General features: G+C 45.7%; 1 protein-coding gene across 1 annotated transcript in view; it reads left to right on the top strand.

Annotated features, from left to right (window-relative positions):
- The window catches only part of PGAM1 (phosphoglycerate mutase 1), a 122,165-nt gene that overhangs the window by 78,003 nt on the left and 17,530 nt on the right, over positions 1-26,632 (top strand). Inside the window, exon 3 of the mRNA XM_069611580.1 lies at positions 9,204-9,384. Within this exon, the coding sequence (XP_069467681.1) occupies positions 9,204-9,384 (181 nt within the window). The remainder of the gene's footprint in view (positions 1-9,203; positions 9,385-26,632) is intronic.

Genomic DNA, 26,632 nt, shown 5'->3' with positions numbered 1-26,632 from the left:
GGATCCCCCAGAGCATTCAAGGACAACATTGGCTCTCTTGCCACTGCACTCGCTGATTTCTGCAACCACTCTTTTGCCATTGGATCTTTCCTCTCCTCCCTCAAGCACTCACTTGTGTGCCCCCTCCTTAAAAGAAAAAAAAAAGAAAAAACTTCGGCAGACCCTACACGTCCAGCCAACTACTGCCTTATTTCAATCCCCCCTTCCTTTGGAAACTTCTTGGAGAAGTTGGCCTTGCCCCAACTCAACTCACACACTGAACATGTCGGTGGTCTCCACAATCAACTACCTGGATTCCGAGCATGCAGAGGCACGGAAACTGCTCTTCTGAACACCCACGAAGAACTGCTCACATCACTGGACTCCAACTCCCCAGCTGTCCTCATTCTACTTCATCTCTCTTCTGCCTTTGACACTGTCAACCATTTCATTCTCATACAAAAGGCTCCATGATAACCTTGGTATCTTGGAACGGGCATTGGAATGACTAACTGACTGCTCTTCCCATGTCATCCTGTGAACCTTTTCCCCTCCTACATCCTTCTCCACCTGTGGTGTCCCCCAGGGATCTATCCTCTCCCCTGGCTCTTTAACATCTACATTGCTCAGCTGGCACGCCTCATCTCTTCATTCTCCCCAAACTTCCAGTGGTATGCAGACGACACTCGACTCTTTTCTCAGACTTCCTGCTGACTCACTTGCACCTTTCTTCATCCCAGTCTGCCATCCAGACTTGGTGCTCTTCCAATGATCTATGCCTCAATGCCAGCAAAACTGAGAATCTTCCTATTGGGACCCCTGCTCCCTCCTTGCTCCCCTTTCTCTGGCCTCCCACCTTGGGCTCTTCCCCCTGCTCCTTCTGAAGCCAGAAACCTTGGCGGCTTTGAATCCTCTTCACCTTTCCTCCCTTACATGCAGGACATTGCCAAGAAGTCCCACTTCCAACTCTTCCTTTTCTAAGGAATTCTCCCATTTCTTACTTACCCCAGAAGCTCAATGTTTCCCCAGCCCTGGTTCTCTCTAGGATTGACTATTGCAACAGCTTCCTCCTCAGTCAACCTTCTTCCACTCTGTGACCCCTTCAGCTAATCCAGAATAGAGTAGCAATATTTATGCCAGGAACTGCATCTTTCCTGCCCGAAAAAGCCTCCACTGGCTTCCGGTTGCTGCACGGGTCAAATCAAATCCCTCTGCATCATCCACAAGGCTGTCTGGGGCCAGGGACCCCACTATATGCACCTCTGTCAGAAGAATAGCTCCGGGGCAACATGATCGCCTAGGAAGCAAGACGACATGGAGCAACATGGGTTTGGTCCCCGGGTCCGCGCTTAGAAACCTAAGCGTTATAAATAACCAATTACAATTGCAACTCTCACCAAGTACTCTCCTTCTAGACCTCTAAGCTCTTCTGGCACCAACTCTGTGTAAAGGGTTTCGCTAAACAGAAAGCAGGAGGCCACTCGCTTTCCTCAGCTTGATCCCTCCTCTGGAATAGCCTCCCTCTGCATATAGAGCAGTACCTTCTGAAGTACTGAAAGCACCTCAAGACTCTTTTCCTCTTCCTTCCCTTCTTCCAGTTGTTGTGATTGGTGTCTTGGACTCTTATGCATCCTCTGGGCCTCTGACCATCCACACCAATTTCCCCAGAATCTGTCTTCCTCAGCACTTGCCTCGGCACACCCTGGACTGGAGAATCACACTTTCCTCCCAACGCAGCTCCTGCTGCATAGCACTTAACATACCTTACACTTCATCTATGGCTCAGCCTTTAGCACGGACACCACAGCACCTAGACCACTGCCCTCCTCCTTTCTGCACTTGCATGTTATGAATACTGACAAGGCATAGTAGTTTCGGCCTTCCCTCCCCCTCTGTATTTTCTGTATTTAAATTGTACTGCTATCCCATGTTCACTTCCTGGTGCCCTGTAGGCGCTTTTGAAACCGATTTTATTTCCTGTGTAAGTGCCTAACAAGCAAACAATAAATACTGGATACAGCAGACTTCGCCACATCACAAAATGAACAGGCCATACAATAATTAAACACACACAGGCTTTCACGATTATGCCTCCAGGCACTTTTTATTCATTTCACAAACCAGAATAAAAAATGTGCAGTAAAAGATATCTGCCTTAGATCCTTATCGAACACTTGCAAGAAACGAAGAAAGGCATAAACATAAGCGCTAGCACTTCACTTGTGTATAAGCACTTTACAAATAACCATTTACAATAGCTTGGCAAAAACACAGATTTCATAATTTCAGTGCATATATATTCAGTTATACTGGCATACATTCCCTTAACATCCCCCCTCCCATCAAGACAATGATTTATTTTGCCTTCAACGAACTAGCTGCTCTTGGCAGACTACATGCATACTTTGTATGCGGCCTTGAGATTATAACTTACAACTTTAGCACTCCTGAGTAACACCCCTTTCCCCAATGAATTATCCCTTGTGCATGGGCCAACACATATTTGTCTCTCTGTACCCAAGAACAAATGTGTCTTTGCCCTTTCGTGTCTAATTTGACACTTCACTAATTAGACTGGGGTGGACTTATTATTTCTTTTCCTCTTCTTTGACTTATTATTTCTTTTCCTCTAATTTGGTATCGGACAATTCTGCCTGCACTGGAACACTCCTTATTTATTTCTTTTTTCTTTTTTTGGGCTGCCCTCTCTCACGCCCACGCCCTGTCTCCAGGAGTGCAACGAGCCCTCATCTAGCAGTCGTCTCCCTCCTCTGCAGCGAGGCACAGCCTGGCCCAGCTCTGTCAGCATCTGATCTCATTCATTTTCCTCCTCCATCCTCTCTTCTCACTGGTCACGCTCCTTGTGTCGCCAACCCACTTTTTTAAATTTATTTTTTTAACTCCTTCTGCCAGCCTTTAAGCTCTCCTTCTGTCACCTGCCTGTTTCTTCGTAAAGATCTCTTACTGTTTTTTCACCCATTTTCATGCATTTTGTCATGAATGAAGCTTTTGGTCATTCACCACACACTTTTTGGCCAACCCTCTGCTATATGTCCAGCCTTTTCTGTTTTTTTTCTACAATGACCAATCTTGTTCACCATGCCATCAAGCAAGTCCGGATGAAATGTGAAACATAGCATCCTCCCAGCTCCCTGGCTTTCCTGTTTAAACCAACAATTTGTTTTTACGCATGCACATTCTGCCGCCTAATTGTTCTCTGAATCTAACATCCGCAAAGCACCCTGCCGTTTAGCTTTCAATTTACGTATTTATTTTCCTAGGCCCAGATTTCAGTGTGAATTCATGCACTTACAGCCTGCAGCACCAGCCATGGCACCAGTCTAATTACTGTCAGGATTATAATGATTTATTGTTGCCGGTATTAGTAGTGTAGGTTAACACCCTACACTATGCTATGCCAAACCCCAAAGCACCCCCCTCTTTAATTTTCCCTCAATGCCACACATCAGTGCTAAACTATCCTAACTCTCACACATCACCCATGCTGTCATTTTAGCATAATTTTTAAACTGGTGCACACAGTCTCTGTTGAATCAGTGTCCCCACTAAAATTGGTGCACGGTTGAAATTTCTGCACTGTATTACTCCAACAAGACCCACCATTGGTAGGCTCTGCAGATCCCGAAGGTACAAAAGGAGCTTCCTTCATCTGCTTGGGCATTTGATGAAAATGTCTGGGGTTTTGCAATTCTTACAGATCCTGTGGTCCGAGGTGCCTCCTGTAGAACCAGACTTCTTTCCAAGCTTAATGACATGAAGACCGGCAGAAGATCAGGTGGCCCCATGCAGAATGACGTCATGGTGGAAGCCCTCAATATCTGGCAGAAACCCACCGTGAGTTGTTGGTGAATAGGAGGGTAGATATCCCCATTAGAAACCTTGTGTCTAGCCTCAATGGTTGCTATGGCTGCCCTACAATGTAACTCTGCAACATGCCTTGTTGGCACTAAGAACGGAGAAGAGAGCCCCTGAAAGCTGTTACGAAGTTGCTAGAGTCCATCTGCTGAAAGATGTACCAAACCACATCCTTTGAGCTACCAGGCAGACTACAATGCCTTGTTGGCAGTGGCCAACCAAAATCTTTGGAAGAGTCAAGCGTGCTCCCTTCAGTTATCTTTCGGAGGCAAAGCTGGTATCTTGCCAGCAGAAATCGATCACATCAACACAGTGGCTAGGAGCATGTTGAGGGATGTTAACCATTACTTGCCCCTAAGTTCAGGGCAGACGGCAGGGCAAGCTTGTAGCCCTGCCCTTGTCTTAATGTGGTGGTCTTTTTGACTCCTTCACAGATGACCAGGTATTAACTTAAAGAGCACAATGAAGATGAAAAAGGCTTTGACCAAGACCACCACAAATTTTACAGAGCAGGCATCTGCATACCCTTTGCGCTCAAAGAGGGTCGAGCAAGGCAGACTGATCAGCCTTTATCTCAGTTGAGGAAGAAGCAACAGAGAATGGGTCTTGGACATGGATTTTCGGCCATAACTTCCCCTCCTCTCTGATTTGTAAGTAGGAGCAATGACTGCCTACTTCACCCTCATTTGTCTCATGGAGGTGGGCAGTAGAGGATTTCTCTCCATTTGGCAATGTTTTTGGACTTGTGGGTCGTCTGTTGCCTCATGCTGTTTTCGTTTCCCTCTTCTCCCCTGCTGCAGCGCTAATGAGAACTTGAGCCTCTGAGATTCAGAAGGTGCTGGACATTCAGGCACTGGAGGGATGTCCTTCCCTCCCAGAAAGGAGTGGGACTGATTGTTCACTGTGCCCAAGAACAGACATGCAGGCCTCTGATTGCCCTCCATCTTATATTTTTCTAGTCATGGGAAAAGGTGCACCACTCCAGCACAGAACTGGTCCGCTTTGTCAGAGTTACTGGCTCTGCACAAATGCATCCTTGAGATCCATACTTTTTTTATTTGTTTGTTTACCCATCTGTGAGCACTATCATTGCTTCCTGTGATGTGGGGAACCGGCTTTCAGTAGAGTCCTTTTTTTTAAAAAAAAAGTTTTATATTGAAACGTTACCCCAGATCCTTCACCAAAATGTTGTCTGCGGTAGCAACTCACCCCAAGTTACTGAGCATTCACATCTACCCCTACATAGTGTGAGGAATTCGACCTTCCGCACGCGGAGTGTGAGCTTGCCTGTTTGTTTTTTGTAAGAAATGGAATGATCGACTTCAGAAAATGTGTGGGGCTAATCTGCACACTTTTTCCTATGCTTGCCGAACATCAAACACATGGTCAAGTGTACTCTGGTAGGGACACAGCCTACAGGTGCAGTCCTCCCTGTCATGTTCAGCTGGAATGCTGCAGCCATGGGTACATCAAAGCATCTCAAGAAGGGGGAAGGCCACGCCTTCCTCTGGCCATGACCAGCCTAATTAAAATATCAAAGGCTCCATGAATCCGCCCTGTTCTATTGTAGTTCTGTGTGGTGGCAGAGAATACCCATGAGTTAATTGCAGCAGGCCTGCGAAGGGGCTTGTTCACAGAACACAAGGAACAGGAAACCCCAACACCTCTTTGATATGCATGTGTCAACTTGAAGCTAGCTCCCACCCCTCTGCATGAAGGGCAGTGATGGGCATGTCTGGGACAACTGTTTACAGTAGGCAACCCCTGCAGGGAGACCCCTTTCAGAGGGAAGAAGTATGTGAATTGATGGTGACAGTCTATGCTCACCACTAACTTCAAGGGTGACCTGCGCTTTGGTTAATTGAGTGCTCTGTGACTCCTGATCAAAGGGACCATTTGATCCACAGCAGACTGGAAGATGGGTGGGACCTAGTACATGTTGTCACACCTTACCTTTCCTGTTGCAAAGCACTCTGGTTATGACCTCACACAGAACAGAAGATTGTTGTTGGGGACCCAGGATTGGTTCAATAATGTAGGCTAGTCTGGGGCCCACTTGGCTTTAAAAGACGGCTGAGCCCCTCACTTAACAGATCATCCGACGACTTTGGAAGGGGTAAGGAGGATTCATTTGGACCCTGGCTGAAGGTACAGTCTGCCTTACAGTTTCTGCCAGTGAAGGAAAGCCAGGATTTCCAAGAGGGCAGCAGGATCCCTCCCCTAAACCTCTCCCAGGGAACAGAGGGTGATTCTGGACTCGGAGGACCTGTCCAGCAGCTCCAGAACCGGTACCCATCCAGCACACAGCATACCCAGCTAGGTTCTGCCAGCAAGCTTCCTAGGTGGGAAGTGCTAGAGCGTCACTGAACAAAGGACCAGGCAGTTACCTGCAAACACTCTCCTCATCTTTGGGCTGTCCGCTTTAAAAGACGACACAAGCCCCGTGAAGAAGCTAGGAGGAGTGCCACAACACGCATTAACTAGCGTCCTTTTTAAGGACATGTTCGAGGCTGTCGAACCGCGGCCAGCTGCACTACTGACTGTTGTCACTCTGCCGTCACTAAAACCGTCAGACGCCTTCACCGGCTTTACAGATCCACCAACCAGCACAGAGACAATGATTCTTGACTCCGAGCTGCCGTGCTTGCCGAGCTGTCTTCCGCCTGATACCCGCAGCTGTCTCCTTTTGAACTCTTTCAGGAGCTGCAAAGCGTCCTGGAACCAACTTGACGCTGTCTAGCATCAAGATCTCACCATGTACATTGTGATTCTGTACCACTGGTCCCTCCCCGAAGACCCCTAGTGACATTTATGACCACTTGCTCCCTTGGTGCTGAAACCAAATAGCCCTGAACAGTGAAGACTAATTGCTTTACCAACTACCCTCCTGTCTGTATCCAGAGTGCATCCCTTTCCTTCGTGAAACTGTCTGTCCTTTGTGTTCCTTTACAGGGTGGGCTGTATTGTGTAGTGCGCAGAACTGAGGACTGTCTGTTGTAATAATAACGAAGTAGATATTTTCACTGGCCAGTCGCTTTTTATCATTGGGTAATTTTATTTTTGCTGTGTTCTAACTAACCAACGAACGACGACCTTACAGAGATCAGCCTGCCTTTCTGTCCACGTTACCGCAATTGGACAAGGAGGTTTATAATTTACTTGCGTTTGCAATCTATTCATATCCCTTCTGGTGTACTAGAGGTGTGGGGCTGATTCATCCCTGCACCACTGGTGCCCCGGAAGTTGTTTCGTTATACATGGACCACTTTGGGTTGTCTCGGGTGGAGCCTCGAATCCTAACAAGTGCCCATTGCTGCAGGTTCTACTGGACATATTCCTTCCACTTCGTCTTTCAGTGAAAGCACAGAAGTGTTTTTGTCTGCTTCGCACAGGCTGTTCATAGGCTGCAGCTGGGGCACTAGATTGGCCGCGTTTTTTCCTATGGAGGTCAGGATTCAAGAATTGATAATTTTATACTTCCCCGACTCCTAACCTTCACACCTTCTGTCCTATGGAGACAGGAGCATGATCTGGAGGAGCATTTATTTAACATTTTTAGCAGCCTCACCCTCGTGCACATCTAGACACGAACTGCTAGCTCTTTTTAGAAGTGCAACGTTAATTAGGTTTCTTTTTTAAATGGGTTTGTAGGGAAGGCCGCACAAAAAAAAGGCACCGGGATCTAGAAATACACTAGTGCCCATGATTATGAACTTTAATTTACTCCTACATCCCTTCCACTGCCTCCATGCTTACAGAAGATTAGTTTTAGCCTCCAATTGATAGACTGGATATGCTGAACAGGAATACTCTGGTATGGGGCTTTTCCCACATGCCTGCCTGGCATGTTTTCTAAGGGGACATGTCGGCAGATGCTACCTGTAGATCCTATTAAGTGAACAAGAAGCCATTTTACGGATTCATTTTATTTCTCAAGTGGCGACATTAAATGCAAGCCACGACCCAACAGAAAGTTGTATATTTGTAACTGCTTTAGATATGGGAATGAGGGCACCATGACTCTCGAATATAAAGTCCTTTTGTATTCTGTACCTACTAAAAGAAAACACTAAACGGTGTACCCAAGACTTTGGTTGGGGTGGGGGAATGGCAGGGTTGGGGGAGGGGCTAATTTGAACAACTTCCCACTACCTGGACTATAGAAACTTTGTAATATATAAATGGAAAGTTGCGTCTCAAGTTTCTGGACCAACAAGAAAACTCTGTTGGAGATACAAAGTACTTGGACAGTCAATGGATAAATGCACTCTTTGGTATAACAACATTTACTTTAATAGTTTCATAAAAACACAATTATGATAAAATCATAAGATCAGACACATGTGAACAAACATATTCACATTCATCCTTTGCCCAAGAACAAAGAAAGTTATTCCTTCGACATCGTACACCGTTTAAATCAAACAAATTGGTATCAATATGTGTTCAAACATAGCCTCTGACTGAAAGGGCCTAAAAGAGTGTAACTGGTAAAATCCAAGATCAAAACCATATCTTGTCCATTCATCTCCATATTGTTGTCCGATAGGCCTGTGTTTGTATGTAGGTGTTCAGGTGCCATACCCCCAAATGATTTTGATTAAGGGAGTGTAAAACAAAAAAGAAAAATGGGCAAAGGCCAGTGCGCCACCTTTATTTAATTTTCTGGCATGCCAATTGTGCCCTTTTGGATGGATTTTGTAGATTGGTGGATTATGTACTGTGGAAACTGATGTATGTTTTTGCCTCACTGTGCAAGAAAATCTCCAGTGTCTCCACCCAATTATTATGTGGGTGACCTGCTTAAATCGCCCATGCTTTTTACAAATGAAAGAGTTGGCGGAACCTATGAGTACATTGTAATGCCAGATGTCATGCATATACATGGCATCCATTATTACCATTTCTATTCTGGTTGGGGATGGAATTGTGGAGTTACGGCATTGGAACCCAGGACCACTGGAATCATGTGCCTTAGTTCTAACCCCCTCAGCCCCCCAGAAGTATTGCAACCCTCAGATGGGGGCCACTGTCATGTTATGCAGTCTTTTCAGGGTAAGTAATGCTACATTTAAAATGAGTGAGCTAATGTCACATAGGTATGTCTGTATGGTACCAGTTGGTGCAGCAGCTAAAGATCTGCCAGCAATTTCAATCTCCAGGGATGTATGCCTCCTGAATCCCTTGCTGTAGTTTGTTTTCTGATAGTTTTTGGATATGCGACTCAAGAAAAATAATAATGTACGTGCAAACTCCTATCATGGGACTCTTTGCACTTGGCTCTCACTATCTGAAGTATGTTCTGATATTGGCTCATTCTTGGTCTACGTGGATTCCTTTCTTTCCAGGATCGTCGTTATGCTGGTCTACCAGAAGACATGCTCCCAACCTGCGAGAGCCTTAAAGACACAATTGCCCGAGCTCTCCCTTTCTGGGATGAGGAGGTTGCCCCACAGATCATGGATGGCAAGAGGGTTATGATTGCTGCCCATGGCAACAGCCTACGAGGGATTGTCAAGCACTTGGAAGGTAGGTACAGTGAAAGACAGCCATGTTAAACTTTACTCGCCAGTTATTCTGCATTTATCTTCAGTGTGATTTCCCTAAAAATTAGGTTTGTTTGGTGTTCTTATTTTATTTACAATTGCATACCCTCGGGTCTGGTGCGCATTATAAATAATAAAACAAACATAACGCCCCAATAGATAATGAATGGGTCTTCCAGGTGCTGTTTCATCACCTTCTGTTGGTGACAGCAGGAATTAAAAACTTGGGTGGTTTTAACAAAGTAGTGAGAAACCCCAAAGTTCACTTCAGTCCTTTTTTTGCGCATTGCATTGCAGTTGGGTGTAATTGCTTTGTGTCAGGGTTGACTTTGTAGCTCTTCAGCTTGTTACTCTTTAACCTTTCCCTGTCTTACTAGTCGGTGGTTTCATTAAAATAGTACATTTTTCAAATGGTCTTGCGCTCTTTTGCAATTTGAGCTCCCTAGTACCGATTTATTTGTCACTGAAAAGTGTGTGGGGGCGAAAAGAATTGAAAGGCCTGCAACTGTGGATTATAATTAAGGTCTCTAGCTTTCTTTTTTTTTTTTTTTTAAACATGTTTTTATTAGGTTTCTCTTGGCACAATGTTATACCATGCAAGGATCAAACATCAAACTTCATTCAAAGAAAACAAAGAAATTCCTCCCTCCCCCCCCCCTGCATAACTCAGAGTGTATATGTTTAAGATCGGAAGATCTTTTCCCGGTTCACGTGAATAAGTCCAATTGTCTTATATTGTGTGGGCACCATTGTTCTTTATATTCTTTTTGGAGGAATTCCAGTACACCTCCCCAGTCCTCTCGGAATTTCCCATGGTCCCCTTGGATGTTATAAGTTATTCTTTCTAGAGCCAGATGTGACCAGACCCTTCGTGTCCAATCGACAACCAATGGTGGGGATTTGTGTTTCCAGTTTCTAGCAATTTCCAACCATGCTCCTATTAGAAGGCCCATAAAGTTTCTTTTTTGCGGGGTAGTTGGCATTTTGTCTTTTGGATCCCAAAACCCCCCTAGCCATATTTCTTCTCCCAGGTGTTCCGTTCCCTGCAACATTCCCATCATTTGATTTTTAATCTCTCCCCAGAATGGTTTTATCCTCGGGCAGTCCCACCAGATATTTTTCCAATCTCCCAGCCCGCCACACTTTCCCCAACAGTTGTTCGGGGCGGTAGGATACATCTTATTCAGTTTCTCCGGTGTATAGTGCCATTGCACCATCTTCACCCACAGTTCTCTCGTTTGAATGGCTCTTGTCAGTTTTGGCATCAAGCCCCACAAGTATTCCCACCTCTCTTTGGGGAGTGCGTAGCCCAGGGTCTTCTCCCATTTTTTGATATATAGCCATGTGATAGGTTCCTTCATTGCATTAATAAATTTGTAAGTGTTGGAAACAAATTTAAGAGATCCAGAGTGCGTCATGATGTAGTTCTCAAAGGGGGTCAAGTCTCTAGTCAGTGTTTCTTTTATATGTGGAGTGCTCAGCCAATGATGTATCTGATCAATTTTTATCTATCTTTCGGTGTCAGATTCAAAAGAGTTTTGCAATCCTCGAAGGATCTGATCTGATGATTCTGTTGCTTATCTCCCACCATCTTGCACCCCCTTCCTCCCACTTGCAAAACGCTCCCTTGTCCATTCCAGGGGGGGAATTCAGGGTTTCCAAATATTGGCATGAACGGGGCGGGGTCCTTGGTCAGGGTTTCGTTTGTCGTGGCGGCGTCCCATACCCCCAATGCCGTCTTCATTATTTCGCTAATGTGGGTGTTTGCATGTCGGAATCGTTTATTTATCCATAGCATGTGCCTGGCGGTGGTTGTCGCTACCGCACTATCCTGCCTCTCCCAGATTTTCTCCCCCTGTTCCGATATCCAATCCCTCATGACCCACAGCTGGGCCGCTTCGTAGTATTTTTGAAGTTTGGCATGGCACATCCCCCCCGCCCCCCCTCCTTCCTATGAGCTGTCAATACTGCATTAGAGATTCTTGGGGTCTTGTTCTGCCAGACATAGTTGGAGACCGCCTTTCTAAGTGCTTTGAAAAAGGCCTGTGGGGGCTTTATCGGGAGGGCCTGAAACATGTACATTAGTTTGGGGAGGATTGTCATTTTGACTGCCGTGATTCTCCCCCACCAGGATATTGCTAACGGGTCCCATTTTAGCAGGTCCTTTTTGACTTTTTCTAGGGTTTGCGGGTAATTGTGGGAGTACAATTTGTCTGTGAGGGTGATTCCCAGATATGTGACGCCCGAGGTGGCAATTTTCAGTTGACAGTCTGTGGCTGCTGTGGCGATTTTTTTTTTTTATTTTTTTTTTTCTATTCCCCGCCAGAATCAACACCTCCGATTTTTGCCTATTTATTTTCAGCCCTGAAATCTCTCCAAATCGTTCTATGGTTCCCATTAAGTGTGGGAGGGACTTCAGGGTCTCCTAGGGCCACCAGCATATCATCGGCATAGGCCACCGCTTTGAGTCAGCCCCGCCATCTCTATTCCCTCCACCTCCGGCAAATCCCTTATTTTTGCCAAGAGAGGTTCCAGGTATATGGCATATAGAAGGGGGGAAAGCGGGCACCCTTGCTTCGTCGCTCTTCCTAGGTGCACTATGTCCGATAACCCTCCATTCACCGCTATCCTTATGGTCGGGGAGTTGTAGTTGGCCGTAACCTAATCTATAAAACCCTTGCCCATTCCTATCTTTTGCAGAACCCGAAAAAGGTAAGACCATTCTACTCGATCGAACACCTTTTCGGCGTCTAAGGCTACCAGTGCTGCAGGGATTTGTTTGATGCCTATCTTTTCAACTAGGTGTAGGACTCTTCTGATATCGTGTGTCTGGCGGTTTGGCACAAATCCTGATTGGTCTTGGTGGATTAGCCTGGAAAGTACTAGGGCCAGTCTGGTCGCTAAGATCTTCGTGTATAGTTTAGCATCCAGGTTGATTAATGCTATAGGGCGGTAAGAGGTAGGGAGTTGCTCTTCTTTTCCCTTTTTATGAAAGACCAGCACTTTTGCCTCGTTCATAGACCGTGTCAGATCCCCCTTCTCCCCTAATTTATTGTACAGGGATGTGAGTATCGGGGCGAGGATATCCCTATATGTCTTGTAGTATATGGCAGTGTACCCGTCCGGGCCCGGGGCCTTGTTATTCGGGATGGACTGTATTGCTGCATGTACTTCTTCTATGGTGATGTCCTTATCTAAGGCCTGTCTATCATCTTCTGTCAATCCGGGGAGGTGAACCCCGGCCAAGAAGGGTTCCTGCAGGTGGTCCTCCGGATGGTCGGAGGAGTACATTTTTGGTAGTATCTGCCTAATATCCCTCCTATTTCTTCCGTCTGAGTTCTAAGTTGGCCTGATTCTTCTTTCATTGCTCGTATTGTCTGGGCCTGCTGTTTCCCCCTCAGCTGTCTTGCCAGGAGTCTGTCTGCTTTGTTTGCCTTTACATAATACCAGTGTTTCGTGCAGAGTAGTGCCCTTTCTGCTTTTTTCGTTCGGAGTGTTTCCAATTGCCCCTGAACATGTCTCATGGTGCGCATGAGTTTTCTGGTGGGCGTCTGAATTAGTTCTGCTTGTATCGCCCCAATTTGCTCTTCTAATTCTTTTTCCCACTGACAGTGCGTCTTCTCTTTCTGTGTTTTAAGCGCTATGAGATGTCCCCTAATGACCGCCTTGTGGGCGTCCCATAGTGTATCCATATTTGTTCCGGGGAGGTTGTTAATGGCCCAGTATTCTAGGATGTGTTCTCTTAGCGTCTGGCTCATCACCGCATCTCTAATGATGTCCTCTGGGAGGCGCCAGTTCCATAAACGGTGGCCATGTCTTGACCAGATAATATCCGCCCACAGCGGGCCGTGGTCAGAGTGTGAGATGGGTTCCATCTCAATCTGTTTTACCCTGCCTAGAAGCCCCGCTGATACCATTAGGTAGTCTATTCTCGAAGCTGCATTATGTACATGTGAATAATAGGAGAAGGTTTTCTGTTTGGGGTTGCCATTCCTCCATGCGTCTGTCAGCCCTAGGTTCGTGAATTTCTGCTTTAAGTTTTTGGATGGGGTACCTTGATCTCGATGTCTGGGTCCGGATCTGTCTAGGGATGGGTCCCACGCCATGTTTAAGTCCCCACCCAGTATGATGTCCCCAACCGCTTGCTGTTCTATTCTATTCAGGGAATCACTCAGGAAGCCCTCCTGACCAGTGTTGGGGGCATATACTGTGGCCAAAGTGAGGGGGTCTGCCGTCAATTGTTAACGTTATTATTAGGGATCTTCCCTGTTTGTCTATCCAAGACGAGTTAACCTGTGCATGTAAAGAGTCTTTGAGCGCTATCAATACCCCAGCTTTTTTATCCTGTGCATTCGCCTGAAATATTTGATTGAAGCCCTTGAGACGCATCTTCTGTTTATCCCGCTCTCTAATGTGTGTTTCCTGAAGCATTACGATATCATATGCGCCCTGTCTGATGGAGTGTTCCACTTTTTTACGCTTAACGGGGTAATTGAGGCCTCTGACATTGTGTGTCAAGATCTTTATCCCCATTTTTGTTTGCAGGCTATCTGGCATGTCCTATGATCCTTTCTCCCTTTCTCTGTTTTTGAGTTATGCCCGGTTTTCCCCCTGTCCCCAACCCCCTCCCCCTCCCGCCCCCACCAAAACTTGCGCAATCCCCAACTGGCGCATTTCCCGCTTCCCTCCCCCCAACAACCCTGAGGATGGCATGATTTCCTATTAATGCTCAGGTGTGTCGCCTTGTGCTTCATACTCTCTAACACTCTCAGGGACAACTTTGAAGGGGTTCCTAAACCCTTCCACATGACTTCAGAGACCCCAGGTCCTCACTCCCCTCCCCTCCCCTCCCCTCCCCTCCCCTCCCGGCACCTCTCGGACTCGCTTTTCCTGCAGTCATATTCTTGGCTCCTTGCGCACCGCCTTGTCCCGTTTTCCGGTTCACCATTCCTGCCCTCTGTCGGTCTTCATTTCCTTTTACTGTGGCGCCGCACCCTTTTGTTTATCGTTTTCCAGTCCCCCCTGCTCTTCCTCTCGAATGGGACCGTGCCGCTTGCATGTGGGGAAACATCGTCCTGCTCCTGTAGGTTTAATATGGTCAAACCTTCCTCTTTTGTGGCTATCCTTTTTTGCGCGCTGTCCCAGGTGAATAGTAGTCCAAATGGAAACGTCCACTTGTACCTAATTTGACGCGTGGTAAGTTATTTTGTGATTTGGGCCATGTCCCTTCTTTTCTGGAGCGTTGATAATGCAATATCCTGATAGAAATGTACCTCCTCTCCATTCATTCATTCGGATATGGTCCATTGCCCTGGCCTTCCGTAGAATCTGCTCCTTCTGTGCATATCTCGTGAGGGCCACCAGGAGATAACTCTCGGGCGGTTACCTTGGGTCGACGTTCTCCTTGGGCCCACACTGTGTATTCGATCTATTGGTATTTCTTCTTCCTCCTGCAGGTCAAGGATGTCTAGGAAAACTTGTTGCACGGCCGATTTAAGATCTTTATCCTCAACCGACTCTGGCATGTTTTTGATCCTGATGTTGGACCTACGCAATCTATTTTCTAAGTCTTCGCATTGAATCTACAGATTATGCGTCTGACGGGCCAGTTGTTCCTGCAATTCTGCCATTTGTTGCGTTTCTTCCTCAATGTTCTGTACTACTTTCTCTAGGTTATCCGTTCTTTCGCCCAGTCCATCGACTTCTGTTCTTAGTTCCTGGAACACTGATTTAAATTCGTTTTTCATGGCATCTAGATGCGAGTTCATGGAGTCCATAAATTGCAGCTGGAACTCCCCGAACCACGATTTTAGGTCTTCCTTCGTGGCCATCTCGGCGTGGGGAGCGTCTACTCCCGGGGGTGCCTCTCGTTGCTTTGTGCGCTCCGGCCTTGTCGGGGTTCCCTTTGTCTTCCTCCCCACCCCCCCAGAGGTGGACCAGGTTCTGATCCTGCTTCTGCGTGTGGGACGAGGGGGTTGCCTGTTTTTGCTTCCCTCTTGTCTGTGACATCTGGGCCCTCGGTTGCAGAGCAGGCTTTTTGCTTATTTCTCCGGCAGGGAGAGGTCTCTTTCGTCCCCCTCCCCCCCTCCTCGTTGTGGTGGATTCCTCGTCCGTTGTGTTGCCCGTCCCCTGAAGATGGTGTCGGAGGGGCGGCAAGGGGCCGTCTTGCCCGCGGCCTCCTGCGACAATGGAGGACCTCTAGGAGAACCTCGTGACTACCGATCCCCAGATCCGTTGATTGGGGGTCTCCCTGCCCGGTTACCTTTGGCGGCGACGCCGCTCGGGTCGCTGGGGAGGCGGGTGAAGGAGGCGGTGTTAGGGGGGCTTGCCGGAGCAGCGTTGCCTTCGGGCCCGATTTCCGCCACCGCTTCGCCTGCAGTGTGTGGGCCTCGCGGATGCGTCACCTGGCTCGGGCCGGTGGTTCGAGTGGATCTCTCCTCCGGGTCCCGATTTTTGCTGGGTATGTCTCTGGATTCTGACCCGGGGGCGTTGTGTTGGTCTGTGGACGTCCCCCCGCCGGCGAGTGAGTCGAATGGGGCGGGCTCTCCGTTGGTCCGATCGCTGCCCCTCGATGGGGACGCCGGCAGTAATGGTCGGCGGGAGGCCTTCCTGCGACTTGATGCGTCTGCCCTCGGGGTGGTGCGCCTGGGGGGGGCGTTCGTTTCCTGCCTCGGTGAGGTCTCGGCGAGTGCTGCAAGGCTCGAAGCCCGGTTTAGGTCATTCGTGCGAGCAGAGTTTCTTTAGGCGCTGCTGTGGCGCGGGAGGGGAGACTGAGCTCGGCTCACATGCGTCCTCCCTCCACGGCAGCCATCTTGGAAGTCCTCCGGTCTCTAGCTTTCAACAGCCCAGCCTGCAGTAATTTGGAACGAGTGAATGCAATCAGGGCCTCTCCAGCTCTTAGTAGATTGCTGCAAGCAAAGGTACGCCCTCTGCCTCCTCGACAGCATACATATACCAGAATGCATCTGCTGGTTTAACCCAAAATCTGAAATGGGTCATGCAATTAGATTTGGTTAAAAACTGCAGCGATAACACGAGTAAATGAATGCAGGGGAAGTTTGTAGGTTTTAACTTCGCAATTATGCCATAAACAAGAGTCACAATGTGTGCATGCAGCACTGATGGGTGGCAGGTGGTTGGGACCGTGACACCATGTCATGAGATTAAACACTGAAACTGGCTATGCAGCAGAATGTAGTTAATCCCCTCTACAGGCTGTAATCTGTTTCCAGCACCCCTATAGATGTATAGCTAGACACCATGATGTAGGCAAACATGCAGAACTTCACATTTCATGGGGTTGACCTTGTATTTACTTTCTGCATTGAAGTTTGACTAAACTCCACTCGCACAGATTGATAGATTTTTCACTACGCTAACTGCATACCTGGAAAGCTTTGCACAGAGTTAGGCCGACGGCTAAGTCAATGTCCTTTTTTTTTTTTTAGTTATTTTTATTTTTTTAGCACTACCAACGTTTTTATGGATAAGAAGGACATTCGTTTATGGTCTGTTGCACTTTTGGTCGGAAGTCTTCATAATTGGACTTATTAATGTATTTGTTGAAAGGCTTACTAATGGGCAAATGTGATTGAATTGGTAAGAGAACCTAGCAAAAGGTTACTTCACATTGCATAAGGAGTGTTAAGGTGCAATTGCCCGAAAGCATTACTGGGGCTGTGTGCTAACCAATTGCTTGTTATTTGTAGAATAGGTTTCCAGTGCTGTATATTTTTCTCCAAGCTTTATTGTGCATTTTCTTAGACTTCATAACACAGTACAAAACGTATAAATCCAACAATCAACAGAACAATTATCAATATGTCGCTAGCAGAAAATTGACAAAAACGAGGGTAATCTTATGCCCTGTGCCCCACATTGCTCCTTCGATCCACTTCCTGCGGTCTTTCAAGTCTGGGGAGTCTATCTGCTCTCATAATTTGGACAATAAACATTTACAGCAAGTCCAAGCTTCTTAACAGCATAGGCTTGTGTGTCCGATGTTCCCGAGCATATAGAAATTGGATCACAGGCAACCACGCACTGTAGAAAGTGTGGTGCGATTTGCTGAGGATTGCAGTGATTTTTCTCCTCCTGCCCCCCACCCTACTCCCTGGCTACCAGTGACCAAATTCTAACCCACAATTGTGATTATAGGGCCATCTGGTAATTTCCATGAAGAGGCTAACCTCAACCTTGCAGACATCGAAAGCTGTATGATTACTTACAGCAGTTGCCCTCCACCTCTCCTCCTCTCCTCATTGGGTATGCACCCTATTCACCCGAGTGGCCCAGGAGTATAACTTTAGGGTCCCTTTTGGAGGGTTCTTTTTTTATATCCTTAATATGAAAGAGGTACTATCACACATTAAGGCTAAAACTAAGATATCCTGCAGGTCCACCAAATATGGCCAATTGTGCCCCTTTCCCCACAGCCTCCAACAATTCGATGGAACATTCCCATTTATCCCATGCAGCCTACTTGGTGACATGTACCATCAAAAGAAAATGTTTTATGTGCACTCCTTTACCCCCGTGCAACACAAAAATGTGTGTGCCCTCTCCCAAATGTGATCCCAGGAAGATGCTGAAATTTCACTTCCCCAAAACGGGCTCCCATTTCTGCATACACAAGAGTACCTGTGTCCTCCGTGAGATCCAGTAACTTGCAATACTTTGCCATCCGCCCTTTCATAATGCCCTCTGATAAACTTAATTCTAGGCTTTTTGCTTCCTTGTGCCCTTGTTCTTCTGCATTTGTGATCCATTGTCGCAATTTGGCACACCTGAACCTCTCCATATTTCTCAAAAGCCATTGGCGCTCTAATCCTGTACATGTGCCCTAACCTGATCCTACCTGTTGATTCCCAAGCTTTAAGGGTGGTTAGCGGGCCCCAGCCCAAAGTCTGGATTCCGTAGGAAATAGTGGGCCCAGCCTGGCGCCAGCCTCAACAGGCAATATCCCAAGTCCCAGTACGTGAGAGTGGATTTAGTGGAGTCTAGGACTTGGCCTATGTCTCCATGCGTTGCCCACAATAGAAATGGGAGATTCTCTAGAGGAAGTGTCTTGGCTTTTTGTTCAATGGCTACTGTGATAAATCCGATGGTGCCATCACTCTTTTCCCGGCGGTTGCCGCCTCACATGTGGCCAGGGGATGGCAGCCGCTTCCTCCCTCATATAGCCACTCCCAGGGTCAGGATCACATGGGAGGAGACTACTTCGGGGAGGTGTCATGGCATCATCGGATGAGGCATGCTATCCCACATTTTCCCTTGGCAAGAACCCTCCCATAGTAATACCCTCGTGGCCTTTTGTCATACGTCTCTTCATGCTCCTATGAAGGGTAATGAAAACCTGTTCCCAAGACCCACAGGCCAACCGTTCAACTCTGATCTGCCTTGTGAAACTTATGAAAACGCCTTTGTTCCCCGTATCAATCATGCAGGACTGACTTGCCCTTGAAGACCATTAAGAATGTTTACCCAAGTTTATCGTGTAACTGGGAAATTTAAAGGGCAGAAGCAGAGGGTTGAGGTGTGCTGCTGGCTGGAGAGAGCTGCGCCTCTCTCTGCGGATCGAGAGACTGGTACTGTGAGGCGCCATCCGGCTCGAAAGCCAAGCGGAAAGAACCTGCCATGCAAAGAGGATGCGCTGTGGGAACACCAGGAGCAGACGGTACTCATAGGAGTTTGCAGGTGTTGGAAAGCAGCACCGAACTCACCGGAGCCTGGAACGAAGAGGACTAGCCCAGCTGAAGCGGCGAGAAGGAAAGAACCAAAAGACCGTCACCAACTGGCTTCGGCCAACCAGAACCGGTGAGTCCAACCAGAGACAGCGGGGACACCAGGGCATATTGGCAACCACGCAGAATGCAAATAATTGTAAATAAAGAAACCAAGAGAGAGGGCTTTTTGTCAAAGAGGGAAATTACCTGCAAGTGAAAACCATACAACTATGTGAATGTACACAGTAAAAGTATGAGAAACCCGGACAGGATAATATGTGAATCGGATACATTCTCAAACAAAGTAAATGCGCAATTCTGGGAGAGGGCCGAGAGCCTGAATGAACAGATGCCCTCGCAGCAAAGTATACAAGGCAGTTACAAAAAAAGTACAAGAGGTCCTGAGCAGGAGCAACATCCTGGCAGGATAGTATACAGGCATCCTAATGGAGCTAAAAGTAGAAAACCAGACAGTTTTGTGTCAGTGGTGTTGCTGGTCAAGAAAGGCACAAGGAACTGTTATTTTGTGAAAATATCAGAAAGTAAGGAGGAATCCAGGGGACAGGAGCCACTCTCTGGAGCAAGGATCTTTATTTATTTTACATTTTCCTAAACCACCCAAGGCCAAAGAAATCCAGAAGATCCTTCGTTTTTTGATTTAGGTAGGGAAACTCTTGTTGGAGCAGGGTCAGAGAGGCATTTATTTTCAATAAGTCTTTAACCAAAATCATGACTCACTTTTGTCAGTTTAATTCCTGACCCCTCGCACTACCCTTTCTGGGAACAGTCAAATAATGAACTGATTTGGGCCACTAGCAGGTATATCTTAACTGATGGAACTCCCAGGCTCCCCTGCCAAGGTGATGGCAAAAGTGTCCCCCTAGTTACACTTGGGGCGTTTGCCATCCCAGATAAACACTAAGATGCTACCCTGTAGATGTTTGATATTTTACGCAGGGATCTTCACAGGGAGAGAATGAAAGGCTTATAATAACCTTGGGATCAGGGACATTGTAACCGCTATAGTTCTGCACAGCCATGAGATTTGTTGTTGGGCCCATCTCTTTTCACATTTTTCTAACATGGCTTTGATTCGCCATGGATCGCTAGCATTGCCAAGAAACAAAAGAATGTCATCGCAGTTTACTGCGGAGACAACTGCAGTCTGGGGCAGTCTACCTGTTTTCCACTGCTGTTGCTGTGAGGGAGTCTTTCTACAGTGTCGCTTCCTGTGGCAGTTTATGGCAGCGGAGGTGCTGGAAGTCAAGTCTGGAAAGTATGGACACCGGATCTTATTTGAGAAGTGCGAAAACGCGGTGCCCCGGCCTGACTGAAATCAACATACCTGACGCCAGTGATGGTGTAGCTGCGCAAAGAACTACTGCGATCTCGCAGACTGTAGGTAGGAGATCTCGCTTTAATTCACACCCAGCGCTCTCCTCAGTGAATCCGGCATCATTACAGCAGGAGCGTTTAACAAAACTGGGGGGGCTTAACATCTGTTGGCTGGCTTGATTGCGCACGACAAATGTCATGCCTTTTAATGCACTTGCAACATCTGAGGCACCCCCAAAAGATCGTCCACGTGCCAATCGGCCGTGTCCTTGCTTGATACCCTTACTTTCGATTTGGCGACTATTCCCCCACCCCCCCCCCCCAACCTAGGACATGTCCTTGATTTCTCATACAATAGATGTGCAGCTATGAGAGGACATGTCAGGAAGGATGGAACTGCCGCCTCCTTACTGGGAGAAGAAATCCCTCTCCCAAATAGACACCCGTCAAGAACCAACAAACGTAGTTTCTAAAGAAACCAGGATTTCAATTCAACCTCTCAACATGGTAATCTTCCAAATACCGGTTGACCTACAACCCCGGACCATCCTTGCCGATCCTCCCCTTGTTGATGGGGGGGGGGGGGGGGGAGAACATGGGGAACACTGATGAACTCCCCAGAGCCAAGACTAAACCACGACGCAAGAAAATTCTCACAAGTTTTAGAACCTACACAAATAAGACCTTGAACAAGGATCGAATCATCTATAGTCAAGGAATGGCTAAGAAAGGCTGCAGAGATCCTTTTAACTCTGGGACATTATCTGCAGGTGCAGGTGGAAAAAGGCCTTCGGGACTCTCCACGTAATGAGGGGAGGAGAGACATCTTGAGACCTGCCAGGCTCCGTTCGTGTTCTATGGAGCAGGACCAGAGCTGGCCCTCTCGTCATCAGATGAAGATAAAGTCTCCTTCAACAAACTATCAAGACCATCGAGAAAAAACAAACTTGAAAAGTTCCTCACCTGCAGGGAAAATGAGTACTGTATACCATAGACCTATCTCGGACTCGGACACTAACAGACGAGAGCGACGTGGAACGTTTCCCAAAAGGCCCAATGGCGACCATGAAAATAACATTTGATCAAAACATCACGAAGGTCAAAAAAGGGATTAAAACAACAAGCAAAGTTGAATTAAACAAACCTGGAGGCTGAGAAATGGTCTTGGGTCTCATCTGCCCTAGTAAATAATAAAGCAGTTTAGCCACCAAAAGAAACCACTCCATCGGACCGGCAGATGTAGTCAAGAGGAGATGACTTGCAAGACCACTTATCCATCGCCTCCTTGAACACCAGAGGTTTTGTTCACCTGACAAAGGAAAGCGACGTCAACTTGGGAGACCATGACGTGATCATGCTACAAGAAACGTGGCTTTTAAATAAACCATCTTTGGACGGAATTGATATACACTTTACACCTGCCTAAAAGGCTGTGCAATGTCAGGCTTGTTAACTGCCTTCCGCTCTAGCTGCGGATTTCAGCTGGTCACACCACTGCTTTCCACAAAATATATATAAGCTTCATTAGTCCCGTGGCATCAAAAAACGACGGCCAGTGAACTTGTTGTAAAGAGGAAACTGTTTATAAACACATACTGAAACTCAAATGCCATAGTGACAATGACTTCTTAAATCAACTGGACAAATTGATTGAGTAAGCGAACGCCCACCATCACGTGGACCATATTCTTATCAGTGGAGATTTAAACATGACTTGTAAAGGTACTGGTGATTCAAAGATCAAATATTCAAAATCTACAGGCTCTTCAAAAAGAGGCCTGATATGGGACGCGCTTATGAAGACAAAAGACCACCACAACCCATTTGATGGTACAAACCCCTACGTACCGACTTGGGAAAGAGAGGGTTAGGTTGGCACAATTGATATTATGTAATGCAATATCTGTAACAACAGTATGATGTTTTGTAGTATTCATAATGTGTCAACAATAGCTATTTTGCCTGTACCCTGTAACTAAGTTATTGCAAGTAACAGCGCCTCAATGCCCCTGGGCTGCTTGCGCGCTATATAAATAAATAAATATGCCTCAAAGAATCTTCTTGCTGAAATCAAAATCTTTAAGATAATTAGAACAATTCCCAGTGACCATAATTTATTGGTGACTAAATGGAATTCGCCAAAACCTTTGAGACAATATATGCACCATGAAGTGGAGGAGGGCAATGGTGCGACCCACCTTAACTTGACAAGCTGCAATAACAAAACTTACAAGAAGATATCTGAACAGCAGTCTTGGAATAAAATCGGAAGGCAACTACTATATAGACTTCCGCCCACTCCTTCTAGCTTACCAAAAGGTCAACGTAAAGACCCAAGTAACCGAGAAGCCGAACATTCACAGGTATGATCTGCTCATGAGCAAAAGGAAACTGGTATGAAAACTGAAGACTGGTAAGGAACACCACCTCACTCAAGAAAAAAACGGAAGCAGAACAGGAATATAAGATCTGGCTAAAAACCACAGATTTAGCATGCACCAAGAAGATTCACAAGAAATGTTGCGCGCAATCTGTGACGGAAATACAATTCTGGTCCTCAATAAAATCTACAGCGTAGTTTACAAATGAAGCTTTACAAAACTCGGTGGGCAAACTCTAATGGATTGACCACTTTAAATCCCTGTATAAGAAAGCAGAAGAGAGCTCGAACTGTCCATTGACAAACAATGTACCATAGGACATTCCACATAATCCAGAGCAAATCTTTCTTAAAATTAAGAAATTTAATCTTTTGAAGTTTGTAACCCCCTGGCCCGGACGGGGTTACAAACTTCGACTTGAAAAAGCAGCCAGAGGCGTGGTCTTTATTCATCAGCAAAGTCTTCCAGAATTGTGAAAGAACAAGATCGGTCCGCCCCTCTTAGAAGTGTGCCAATATAGTACCAATCTTCAAGAAAGGGGCTAGGGATAACCCGAAGCACTATCGACCAATTGCTTTGCTCAACACAATTGGAAAGATCTTTGCCTCTTAAGCTCTAGAAAAATTTCAAGATTGGACGTCTACCACCAAAGTCTATGGCCGTTTTAGACCCGGTTTATCAAATCTATGGGGACAACAGTAAACCTTCTTTTGAGCATCCTCAAAACCAAAGTGTTGGAGGGGAAACTGAGAGTGTTTATGGCCTTTGTTGACCTGGTTCAAGCTTTTGACCATGTCAACAGGGCCAAATTGTGGCACGAACTGCCCACCGCCAATCTTGGGACCAATAAAAGACTTCAATCCAAGTGCGACTGAGTAGAGCATGCTTATTGTCAAAAACTATCAGCAGAGCTCGGGGGTGGGTGGGGGTTTAGACGGGTGAAACAGGGTTGCCTGTTAGCCCCGGCGCTAAAACAGCGATCAAGATGTAAAAGCTTTTCCCCTGACTTTTGGTGGCATGCCTCTGTCGAGGATAATCTATGCAGACCACATCATCATGGACCATACACCAGTGGGCTTCCAGAGGAAGCCACACATTTTGGCTCTTTTCATTAAGGAGAACAACCTGCAGATCAATAATGCCAAAACAAAGGTCGTGTCTTTCGAGGCAAAACAAAACGATAATGAACATCTGAAATGGTTCACTGATGATGAAGCCCTGGAAAGAGTCGGCTGCTTCAAATACCTGGGAGTGGCATTAAGCTAGAGTCCAAAGGAGCTCCCAATGCAAGAAGCTCTTTATAGCAAGATAAAATCCTTGATTACGCAGACCAAAGCCGATTTTCATTTATACCCGTTCTAAACTTTTACAAGGCCAAAGTCATACCCAGCGTTACCTATGGGGCGGAAGCTATGCCCAACTTACCAGACTCCCTATGGCCAAAGCTGGAGGGTTTGTTTTTGCGCCAAGTTCTAGCCCTCCCTGTCATAGATCTGAAGAGTAGAATCCTGCAGGAGGGAAGCTGGCCCACCTAGTCCCCAAAGCCTGCCTGCTTAACAATCCTATAACGTAAAACTATTGGCGAGGCAAACCCAAGGGGAAAGGGGAATGGATAAACAAACAAACACAGGAACTCTTGCTTCTGGCACTTCAGTTTGTCTTCACTGGAATGTCTCTGGTATTAAGCAATTGAGAACCTAAAATAAAAGGCAATCTTTTTAAATACTATGCTAATCTCAATTTCTTATCCTAAACAATGTATAACTCTGTTCTCATACCTGAAGCCTATGCTTATACAGCTAATAGGCTGTTTTCTTCTGTCTTTTTCTCTTAAACAGGAGACTTCAGAAATTGTCTTTTCTTGACCAAACTTAATGTATTTTCAAGGAAGAACTTCTTATAAACTTTGCTTCTTCACTGAATTCTCATTTCTTGCTTACTAATATTGTCCTGGAAATAATTCCCAAAATTATTACTAGCTTGTCTTTTCTGTTAACAATTCCTCATAAAGAAAATGTTAAATATAAAATACCTGGAGTGGGTTTTGCTGATGATTAATTTCACCATGAAGTCTTCGAGAATTTAATTAGTGGAAAATTCTTTCAATAATAAAAATTTTGTAAAGTCTTCAATTCACGTGCGTGAAGCGTAACTAAAATTCACAAAGTTCAGCAATCCAAAAGATAACCGCGAAGCATATACGAAGACAATCCCAAAATGGCCGTGACGTACTTCCAAAAATGGCCGCGACGCTACGACGCACTTCGAAAATGGCCGCGACGCACGAGCGACGCAATAGGGTCCTTTTCTCAAAGCGCGCAGTCAAAAAAAAAAAATAAACCATACACACGCAAATAATTAGTCTCGCGCTCATAAGAAAAAAGGTTGGTATTGTTATAATAATGTTTACTAAAAACAAACGAAAACGCTCACATTAATTGAACAATCCACATTTTCACGAGTAAAAGAGTTAAGCTAGAATTTTAAAAATAAAATATATATACAATAAACTGACCCAAATGTTCAAATATAGTTCTCATGACAAAAATAAAGAGTTCTTTGGATTTTTAAGAAACAAGTCTGAAAACTTAGCTTCGACTTGACTTGAAAAATCTGCCACTCAGCCAATCAAAGTTTCTTGGAATCTTCTTTCTTCTGTAGATCTTCACTCACTATAACTGGAACTACTACTTAAATTCTGATAGATATATTTATAGTAAAAGATAAGTACTCTACTATAGTTTAGTGGAAACTATAACTTTAATCACTGGAGAGAACTAAAACATGACCTATTCTGGTGAAAACTTTAATGAAAGGCAGTTGGTAGTTATTGGAAACATTCTAAATTACATCACAATGCTTTCTTCTAATAAATACACCAATCACTGCTGGGAAAGTATTCCACTATCTTGGCTTGGGGCATTTTCATCTTTCTAAATGAAAGTTAGTTGAGGGGAAAAAAAAATAACAATGAAATAGAACAACTAATTACAGGAATTGTTCTACTCTCTAAATAGAATCTATTTACTATTTAAACCACCTTCCCCTTCCAACTTTCCTGAAATAGTATTTGCAACACTCTATTCTCCTAGGATTTTTGCCAATGTGAGATACAGAATGTGAGAACCTGACACTCCCTCAATCCACCCTGATATCTTCTATTCAGAGAGAGTTAAGCCTCCAATCAATGGCATTCGTGGTGACGTGCAATGCTATCATGCAATTAAAAAAGTAACCAACCCGACTAGTCCAATCATTTGCGACCCCATGAGAAAAGAGATGGAAGGAAACGGCACTAAAACTATGTTAAAATGGGTCACCTTTATCGACAAGTCACTAGAATCACTGGGATGTACCAAGGAAGACCTGATGAGTAACCCTAATAAAATCTAAAGAAAACTCCTTGAACAAGATTGGATAAATACGCAGGAAACTGCTGACAAAAATAAATTGACAAAAAATAGTCCAAGGCTCCTAACAAGAATAAATCAACCAGCAAAATGCCTCCAAGTTCCCAAATAAAAATCTAAGAGAACTTCATGCGGATCAGATTAAATCTGCAGAAAACAAATGAGGTACTTGCGATAAGGAATAAATGGAACAAAAACTTTTTTTTTTTGTAAAGTCGACGAAAATACTGAAACATTAAAAGACACCTGCTGTTGAATTGCCAGGGACTAATCAGACGGCGTTGGACCTATCTAGGCCATATTCTCTCAGGTCTTCACTTTTATGATGAGGAGGAATGGTGGTGTCCCCTGTTGAGTGGTGAAAGGACTTTGTTGGTCAT

Source organism: Ambystoma mexicanum, chromosome 8 (genome assembly GCF_040938575.1).
Source record: "Ambystoma mexicanum isolate Mex_15411 chromosome 8, UKY_AmexF1_1, whole genome shotgun sequence".
Taxonomy (NCBI): domain Eukaryota; kingdom Metazoa; phylum Chordata; class Amphibia; order Caudata; family Ambystomatidae; genus Ambystoma; species Ambystoma mexicanum.
This window is presented reverse-complemented; position numbering and strand designations above follow the sequence as displayed.